The following is a 10,181-nucleotide window of genomic DNA, read 5'->3' as shown; positions in this document are numbered from 1 at the left end:
AGGAAGGGGAGGGAAGGAATTTGAGCACCTAGGGAGGCTGGGCTGGGCTGGGCTGGGCTGGGCTGGGCAAGAGTGATAGGAACCGTGTCTACCCGACGGTTGTTCCTACCGCCACTGCTCCGGGTGCTCAGCTCAGGGGTCAGTAACTGGCGCCAATTCCCTCACCCTGCAGTCGATCCCTCCCGCCTGCTCTCGACTCCTCTGGGCGGTCACCACTCCCCGAGGTTGCGACTAGGAAAAGGAGCAGGACAGAGTTCCATGGGACCGTCATGAAAGTTCCGGGGCAGCCGTCAGTCAACCCACCGGGCCCCTCGGGCCAGCAGCATCCCCCCAGTGCCCAGGAGCTGTTGGATTTGGCTGTCTACGGAGACCACCCGAACCTCTACCAGCCGGGGCTCCCCCAGCACCCTCACCGCCAGTCAAGAGCCACTTCGGCTCCTTCCACCAGCTTCGGGCTCTCCGACTACGGCGGTTCGGGGCCCAGCCCCTACCTGTGGCTCAATAGGCCGGCCCTCAGCCAGCACTCGTGCCTGCCCAGTTATGGCGGCCCCGGACAGCGCCCGCTCCTGCCCCCTTCGTCCGGCTTCGGGGCGGCCGCGGCCGAACTCACCTGGTTGTCGCTGTCCAACCAGCAGGAGCTCCTTAAGATAATGCGGCCGCCGTACTCATACTCGGCGCTCATCGCCATGGCCATCGAGAACGCCCCTGACAAGAAGCTTACTTTGAGCCAGATCTATCAGTACGTGGAGGGCACCTTCCCCTTCTACAAAAAGAGCAAGGCCGGCTGGCAGAACTCCATTCGTCACAACCTTTCCCTCAATGACTGCTTCAAGAAGGTGCCCCGCGATGAAGATGACCCAGGTATGCTGTCTCTTGACCCTTCCTGTAGACTAGGAAATTCCCCCCACCTTCAGACCTGACCTAGTTTCCCAACCTTTCATCTCCTGCGGTCAGAAGTCCATCTCTGGCTGGGTCTGTCCTACAGAACTAGGAGGCTCTGAATAAAGTCCTGGACATGACCTCAGAAGACCCAAAGGGAAGCCCTGCTCAGGCATTTACTACCAGTGGCACCGTGGGGAAGTCCTTTGACCATCTTAGACTTCGATTTCCTCATGTGTAAGATGAGGCAGGTCTCTCCCAACTCTAATCCCAAACATACCTGTCTAAACCCACACATACCTGTCTGATGGGTTGTAGGCAAGAGACTTGTTCCATCCTAGTCCAAAATGTCAACTGCATGTACAATAGGTGGTGGGCTATGGGACAGACCTGTCATCTTTCTGAAGGAAGCTTCTAGCATCCCCATACAAAATAACTGGCATTTATATAACACTTTACAGAAATTCTGTCATTTGAGTCTCCCAACAACCCTGTAAGGAAGGTTAATACCTATAATAACACAGGCATTATTATTCTCATTACACTCATTAAAAGTGTGTTGCCCAGGGTCACACAGCTGTTGTCAGTGGAAAGTTCTGAACATAGGTCTTTCTGATTCCAAGTCCAAGGCTCTGCCTACTCTACATCATTACTTGAGTGGTCCTAGGCTAATTTGCAGGAAAGCTGATTGTCAACTCATCTTTAAAAAACAATCTACTGTTCTCCTGCAGGGAAAGGAAATTACTGGATCTTGGACCCAAACTGTGAGAAAATGTTTGATCATGGAAACTTCCGGAGAAAGAGGAAAAAACGAGGGGACCCCAATGGGACAGGGACACTGGAATCTGCCTCTAAGTCTGAAGACAGTAACTCTGGGACTCTCAAAAGACCAGTGGAGACCCTAGGCCTCATTGACTCCACCTCCCCAGAGCTGTTTAGCTCACCCAGCTCTGGGACTGAGTCCAAACCCCCACTACTAGCTATAGAGCCCAGCCCATGTTTCTCTGGCTTCACTTCCACCATGGGGGCCCTGGCTAATGGCTATGGAGTCTTCCCCAGGCATTTCACAGGAGCAGGAAGTGAACCAGTGGGAGACTTAGCTCTAGGGAGGCAGATGAGCTCTGGCCTCAGCTCCTACCCAGCTTGTTCCAACATGGTGCGTGGTATGGCTCTTGGCCCCCAGGCACAGTCCCAGCACATGAATGGTCATTCCACCAGCTTTCATAACTTCCATGTTGACAACTTGATCCATAGCAGAGAAGGGACTGAGGTGTAGAGTGAGGGAAGATAATTATTCAGTCCTCTCAGAAACTATGGATTGGGCCCTAGTTCCTTCAACCTTTACTCTTCCTGTCTGGCTAGTGTAGCTTTCAGAGAAGGCTGGAGGAAGGAAACAAGCATTTGTTCAGTGTTTACTATGTGCCAGGCACTGTGCTAAGCACTTTACAAATATCTCATTTGATTCTCACAACAATCTTTAGTGGTAGGTGCTATTATTATCCTCATTTTATAGATGAAACTCAGACAAAGAAGTTACTTTCCCAGGGTCACACACCTAGTAAGTGTCTGAGGCCAGATTTGAACTCAAGTATTCCTGACTCTAGGTCTAGTGCTCTATTTCCTGTGTGACCTAGCTATGAATATTGGCCTTAGAGGATTATTCCAAAATCCTTCCTGCCCACCCCAATGTAGCCTAGAAAATGTCATCCTTTGGGCTCTGAATGAGGCAAGCTCTGCCTACTGTTTGTGAGCTCCCGTGTTGTCCTTTCCAGGATGAGGGAATGAGAGAAATAGTCTCTGAGGTCACTGTCCCTTCTCTGGTTTTTCATCTGGTGAAGAGTTCAGGGTTCCCAGACACCAGTTCTGTAGAAGGGGGTCGGGTGGCACTGTAGCGATCTCTTTGCTTTAAAATGAAATAGAGCTGGTTTGCATTTTCATCATTTGGGCTCCTGTGTTTTCTTTTCAACCTTCCAACTCTCTTTACTGAACTCCTTGAGAGTTTGCAGTGGGCAATAGAACCTATGGTTTGGGTTTGAAACCTGGTGCAGCCACTGCCTCAATGATCTATGGCATGACCTTGAATCCACTGGTCTCCAAAGGTGCAGCTCTAAGATATGTGTCTCAGTGGCCAAGTTTTGTATTAAAGGAGGCATCTCCTCAGCACTGTCCTGAGAACTCTTGCAGGGATCCAGAAACTTCTCAGAGGCAGCCTCTTTCCAAGGGACCATGTTCAGAAGTGGTTAGGTTCTCAGTGGCTCCTGACGCCTGAAGTGAAGAAACTGTCTTCCCTCTTTTTCTCAATGTCCTCTTTATCTACTCCCTCTCCTCTGTCTTACTGTCTTATATGTCCCTCTACTGCTTGGTCCATTTTTCTTTATCTGTCCAGTTGTCTGTCTTAATCAATCTTTGTTCCTCTTTCTGTCTCTCTGAACATCTGTCTCTCTGTATCTTTTTTATCTCCTTTCCACTCCCAACACAATTTAAAATGGAGGGACCTTGAGCTCATTCATTTCTCCTTCCTCCAGTCTTTCACTGCCCCTTTGCTGTGTCTGACTACAGACAAGCCTTCCCTACCTTTTGTGCTTCAGACTGCCCCTCCCCCAAGCCATTTTTGCCTGCCTTGGCCCCCATGGGGAACCTTCTCTAGATGGCTATGCTAGAAATGACTAGGTCTGCTTTTCACCATTCCCATTGTGAATAGGGACCCTCAGGATGAAGTTGGCACTCAGTGAAGCTACCAGAGAATCCAGATTCCTGCCAAGCTCTTGCTAATGGCCAGTTCCCCAAGTTTCCCTTTGATATTCCTTGTGATCCTGTGGAACACAGTTCTAGCTAGCTTCCTAGGGAAGGGGGGAACAACAGGTGGAAGATGCTCCCCAAGAAAACTCTGTGTGGACCCCCATCAGCTAACCTGATGTCGTTGCCCTAGTGGAAATGGAAAGCTTTGTGATTATCCTGTGGAATAGAGATGTGTGTGTGTGTGTGTGTGTGCCTGTGCCAAGAGTGTATACACATGTGAGTCTGTGAATGTTAGGATAGGGTGGAAAGTGAGTCCTCTCAGTCTCCAGGAAAAAGTCCAAGGGCTGGGGCTTGGAAAGCTAAGATTCCCAGTGAGAACGCTGATGTGGGAGGGGAGGCCAGCTGCTACTGGGGTCAGAAACAAGATTCTCTTTTTCTAAGGCCCCCTTCCTTTTGTAGAAAAAAAGGTCTGAAAATGAAGGGAGTGGTTGACTTCTAATCCATACTAAAGCCATCAGTTCAATCTTCCCACCCCAGGGAGTTAAGAGGCATTAGGAAGAGTAGCATCCAGTCTTCCAGTTTAGGTTTGGCCCTCCTAGTGGAGCTGTCCAGCAAACAGCCTGCCTCTACCTCCCCATTGGCCATGGCTCTTCAAAGTCATCTGCGACCCTTGGCCTGGCCCCATTATGTCCATTGAGCTGCCTCACACAGAGGTCTCCCATTCAGATTTCTGGAAGATTTGGGGGAGTGAAGAGACAGGAGTTGAAGGGAAGGTTGGGCACCATCCCTAGGCATTCACTGAACTCCTTTCCCTATTGTTGTAATGTGGTATGTGTGTGTGTGTGTGTGTTTCTGTTTCTCTCTTCCCTTCTTTGGCACCTTCCCTTTAGTCTTTATGTACACAACCCAGAGAACTGTCATTCCAATATCAGCTCTTGCATCCACTGTGGGGAAAATGACCTCAGAACATGTTGGAAACCCTTCACTTGTCAATGAATGAGCTTTTTCTCCTCCTTTTTAATTGGATGCAAGGTTAAAAAGATCATCCAATCAATGTCACTTCCTATAAATCTGGCTCTTCCTGTGTGACCTTTTAAATTAAGAGACTTCAGAAAAGAGAAAGATTTATCCTAGGAGCCTCCAGCTAGGTGTGAAGAAGGGGAATGGGAGGGGTTGGGAGAAAATGAATAAGCTGCAGGAAATGTGGTTGGGAATATTGCTTCTGTGTATCACTCAGCAGGGTGATGAGTAGCTGCTGGGGTATTGACAGCTGTAGGCTGTTGACAAGGAAATGTGGGAAATGGGAGATGTAATTAGGGGCAGAGACTCAGGTGGGGAAATTGGAGCTTTGGATAGGCTGTAACCTCTGTAGTACCCAGTCAATGGGGAATCAGAGGAGGGACTTGTGTTTTGGCACAGGGAATAAGAGGCTGTACTTCCATGCCTCAAGGGTATGCCCACACATGAGACACCTGGCCTTGCCAGGCTGTTACTAAAAAGTTTTTTTCTGGTTCATCAATGGCTTGTTGGAACTTCTGTTGCTAACAAAGTTTACACCCATCTTCTGATGCTGCTCTTAGCTTTTACAGAACAAAATAATGTCCATTTCCTGGGTTCTTGGGTGTGTAAGAGCTTAGTGTGAGTAAAGCAATTTCCATGGGGGGAAAAATCTATTACTACTGTAATAGCTGGCATTTCTATGTGACTTTAAAGTTTGCAAAACACTTTCTAAGCTCTCCACAACCCTGTGAGCTAGTTGCTATTACCCTCCCCATTTTATAAATGAGGAAACATCCTTGACAGGGCTCATGCAGCTAATGCAGGAAAACTCATGTTTTCCTGACTCCCAAGTCTAGTACTCTAGACACTGGGTCACCTGCTTTAAAAGGATTTTTTAAAATATTAGAATAAAGTCTTCTTCTGTAGTGTTTTCTTTAGTTTTCTTTACCTCAGTTAATGTCTAAAATAGGCAGCTATATGGCCCAGGACCAGGCCTGGAGTCAGGAAGGCCCGAATTCAAATCCGGCCTCAGATATTTAATTAGCTGTGTGACTCTGGGCAAGTCATTTAGTCCAGTTTGCCTCAGTTTCCTCATATGTAAAATGAACTGCAGAATGAAATGGCCAACCACTCCAGTATCTTTGCCAAGACAACCCTGAAAGGGGTCACAAAGAGTTGGACTTGACTAAAACAATTGAACAACAAAGAATGTTTGAAAAGGTTTTATGATGGAAGCAGCATGGACCAGTGGGATGAGACAGGGAGTTGGGGGTCAGAAGACCTGGGCTGGAATGCCAGCTCAGCTGTAGTCCCCTTGTGCAAGTCACTTAAGAATAGTTCAAATCTTCTCTGAGTTAACATATAAAGTTATCTGCAACTCTTAATGTGCTATATAAATGCCCACTATTATTGTCTAGCAATAATCACATCAGACTTTTTAAAAATTTTCAAAGAACTTTATGCATATTACCATTTGATCCTCACACCATTATGTGCCTCAGTTTCCTCATTGGTAAAATGAGAGGATTGAACTAGACAAGTCCCAAGGTATCTTCCCTATTTATATCTCCAATCCTATGAAAAATATACATCTAGGAGAGTGAATCCAAACAGTAAAATTTACTGAAAAGCTTGACCCTGTTAGCTGATATTAACAGAATGGTGCTCTGAACTAGCTCCTTCATTCAGTAGGCATTTACTAAGCACTTGCTATCAGCTAGTACCACAAGGGCAGAAACAAAACCAGAGAGAAGAATGCCCGAATGGTGCAACATTTTCACAGTTTCTGGCTGTGTTGGAAGTCACTGTGCCCAGGAGTGTTTAGTCAAGAAGAATGGCAGTAGCTTCCCTCTCCCATCTCCTATTTCAGCCATTTGCCCCTGAACATTCCAAGGATAACAATTACAAAAGCAGGAAGGAGGAAATGGAAATGTGTCCAAGTCTCAGAGTTCCCAAAACCAGGAGCCCAGCTCATTGCCCCCAAAAAAGGGTCTTCCTGGAGGAAAGAAATGTGTCCCCAGTCTAAACAAGTAAAGGTAAATGCCTCAGAAATGGTCACCCCTTCTGTGCACTCTTCTTCTCCTCATGGACAAGCAGCTGGCCAACACCCTCCATGTTGCAGTCCTGAGATAAATCTCCATTGGCTTGCCCAATGTCCTGAGACAAGGGAGCCCCTGTGACCTCCATGCTAGGAACCCAATCAGATCACTCGAACTCCATTTTCTTCTCTTCTCATTGGACTCCAGACGCATCCATCTGGGTCTTGTTCTAATGCTTTAGAGATCCCAGTAGTTCATTCCAGAAATAACTGAACACTGGAAAAGGAAGAGATGCCTGACATCCTTAGATGGTATTCTCCTGGGGGGCCCCAACAAGAGATGGGCCTGAAACCCAGAGGCTCACAAATGATCAATAACCAGGAGGAGTCATGCAGAGACCCCAGGGTCTCAGTCCCCTCATTTTTCACAGGGGGAAACAGGCCAAGAGAGAAGAAAAGATGAGTGCGAGGTCACGGAGAGAGCTGAGAATCAAGGCCACATCCTGTGACTCCCAAATTTAGCTCAGGCTCTTTGGCTCAGCCTTTGCAGGGTTGTCAACATTAAACATGATTTTTCTTTAATTAAAAAGCTTTTTATCTTTTAAAAAATTATTGAAGCTATAAAATGAGCTTCAGTCAATTCTCCCACAGACTCTAGAGACTGTTCAAAATTAAAATTTTAAAGATACAGTATTTGTAGGTTTCTTTTGTTTTTATACATCCTTCATTGCCTGACATATCCCTCCTCTCCCCAGAGAGCTATCCCTTATAACAAATAACAAAAAAGAAAGAAAGAAAAAGACTTACAGCTGGAAGGGACCTAAGAGGCCAGCTAATCCAAACTCTTTCACTTTACAAAGAGGTTTTACCCAGTTTTCTATCATGGAGTGCTTTGGTAGCAGTCTAAGGAAACCTATGAATCTTTTCTGAGAACTTTTTTTTAATGTATAAAATACACAAGATATCAAAGGAAACCAATTACATTGATATACAGTTTTCAAAATATCAAATAATCAAGTTCATAGACTACAGGGAGTTAAGAGCACTTGATTTTATAAATAAAGAAACTGAGGCACAGAATCAAGATGGAGTTCAAAATCAGTACTCTTCCCATGCTACATCTCTGACCCTCTGCATATAACTTTCAATGTTGATGTATTTGAGCATTCAGAGAAAATGTCCATTAGAAACAGCCATTCTGACAATCCAATGTCAATTCTGACCCCTGCCCACCCTTCATAAGGATTTTCAGTGGCTGGAAAACCAGTATTTAAGAGCAAAATACATTATAGTCTCCATGATATAAACTCCTTGGGGGCAGGGGCCGATCTGTTTATGTTGGTATCCCTACATTTACCTTGGTGCTAACACATGCCTCTGGATTGGTTGACTGATCCTCACTGATGATAACATTTCCAGGTTTCTCAAGGTGCTTTCCATGACCTAATTTGATCTACCCAAGATTTCTGATGGACAGGCTTGAGTTCTAGGCAGTGGCTTAAATTGGCAGCCTCTTTTTCCTTCAGTGACACCCATGGGAGAACTATTTTCAACCTACTTCACTTGCTTCTATGCATCAACTTATCAGAGGTCCAACATATCCTTAAGAAATCCCTGGCTACCTGCCCATCCTGCTGAGACTTCTCACATGAAAATATGGACTCATAGATTTAGAAGCAGGAAATCTCAGAGTTTAAGAAACCTCAGAGAAAGTCTGGTCTGACCAAACCCTGGACAAGAAATCCCTGCAAATCTCAGCCCAGTGCTGGGCATCCAGCCCTTGTGTGAGGATCTTCAGAAGGGAGAGAACCCACTATTTTCCCAAGCAACTCATTTGGACAGCTCAAATTATTAAGAAGTTTTTTTCCTGGTGGCAAGCCTGACTTTGTCTCAGTATCTGTCCACTGTCCCTGGTGAATAATAAGGCTAATAACTAACATTTATGTAACATTTACAACTTGCAAAGCATTGTGCTAAATGCTTTACAATCATTCTCATTTGATCCTCCTAACAATCCTGGGGGGATAAGTGCCCTTATCATCCCCATCTTACAGATGAGAAAACTGAGGCAGACTGAGATTATATGACTTGCCTAGGATCACAGAGCTAATGTCTGAAGCTAGATTTGAATTCAGGTCTTCCTGACTCTGCAAACTAAGCTATCTACTGTGGAGCCACCTAATCTTGGGCAGTATAATTATTCCTCTGTGCCACAGCCCTTCCAACTCTTGAAGATGTCTGTCTTGTCCTCCTACATCTTCCTTCTACAGGCAAAGTATCTCACTTGCTCCAGGCCCTCCATCACCCTGACTGGCTTCCTCTAAATGCTCTCCTCAATGTCCTTCCTAAAATGGAATGCCTAAATCTAGCTTACCCTATAAAGAAGGAAAAAGGGATGAGGATGACAAAAAGGGGAAGAGGGGTTGATAAAAGGGAAGGTGTATTGGGGAAGGTAGTGATCAGAAGTCACTTGTGAGGAGGGAAAGGGTGGGTTGTAAGATTGAGAGAAGGAGATAAACAAGCAAAAAAAAGTAATGTGGAGGGAATGAACTCACCCATAAAACAGAAGCAGATAGCAGAATGGATTAAAAACCAGAATCTTGCAATATGTTGTTTACAAGAAACACATTTGAAGCAAAGAGATACAAAAAGGGTAAAAGTAAAGGACGGGAGCAGAATCTTTTATGTTTCAACTGAAACAAAAAAGCAGGGGCAGCAATCATGATGTTGGACAAAGCAAAAGCAAAAAATAGATCGAATTAAAAGAGATAAAGAAGGAAACTATATCTTGCTGAAAGGTGCCATAGACAATGAAGTCATATCAATACTAAACATATGCACCAAATGGTATAGCCACTAGATTTTTGAAGAAGTTGAATGAGTTACTGGAGGGAATAGATAATAAAACTATACTAATGGGGGACTTCAACTTTTCCCTCTCAGAACTAGATAAATCTAATCAAAATACAAACAAGAAAGGAGTTCTTGTTCCAAGGAGTTCCAAGTTGAGGAAATGAATAAAATTCTGGAAAAGTTAGATATGATATATCTCCTGATAAAACTGAATTGGGAAAAGAAAGGAATATGCCTTTTTCTCAGCAGTACATGGCACCTACACAAAAACTGACCACATATTAGGACATAAAAATCTCACAACAAAATGTAGAAAAGCAGAAATAGTAAACACATCCTTTTCAGATCACAGTGCAATAAAAAATTACATAGAATAGTAGAAGAAAAAAGTAGAAAGAAAAAATAAAAATTAGTTGGAAATAAAATAATCTTATCCTAAAAAACAAGTGAGTCAAAGAACAAATCATAGAAACAAGCAATAATTTCATTAAAGAAAATGAAAACAATGAGACAACCAAATTTATAAGATCAGCCAAAGCAGTCCATAGGGGAAAATTTTATTTCTAATTGCTTGCATCAATAAAATAGAAAAAAAAGTAGATCAATAAATTGGGAATGCAACTAAAAAAACTACAAAAAGAACAAATTAAAAATCCCCAATTAAGCACCAAAT

The 10,181-nt window shown here is 44.5% G+C and overlaps 1 protein-coding gene across 1 annotated transcript; it reads left to right on the top strand.

Annotated features, from left to right (window-relative positions):
- Positions 1–269: 269 nt before the first annotated feature.
- On the top strand, positions 270–2,279 carry FOXI2 (forkhead box I2). Its single transcript, XM_027855898.1, has 2 exons — positions 270–861; positions 1,611–2,279. The coding sequence occupies exons 1-2, from the start codon at positions 270–272 to the stop codon at positions 2,153–2,155; spliced, it is 1,137 nt and encodes a 378-aa protein (XP_027711699.1). The 3' UTR covers positions 2,156–2,279.
- Positions 2,280–10,181: the final 7,902 nt, after the last annotated feature.

This window comes from Vombatus ursinus, unplaced genomic scaffold (genome assembly GCF_900497805.2).
Source record: "Vombatus ursinus unplaced genomic scaffold, bare-nosed wombat genome assembly UNPS02011353.1, whole genome shotgun sequence".
Classification (NCBI taxonomy): Eukaryota; Metazoa; Chordata; class Mammalia; order Diprotodontia; family Vombatidae; genus Vombatus; species Vombatus ursinus.
This window is presented reverse-complemented; position numbering and strand designations above follow the sequence as displayed.

Coding starts and splice junctions, on each gene's coding strand:
- FOXI2 (XM_027855898.1), top strand. CDS start 270: ATGAAAGTTCCGGGGCAGCCGTCAGTCAACCCACCGGGCCCCTCGGGC. Junction 862..1,610: donor CCGCGATGAAGATGACCCAG/GTATGCTGTCTC, acceptor GTTCTCCTGCAG/GGAAAGGAAATTACTGGATC.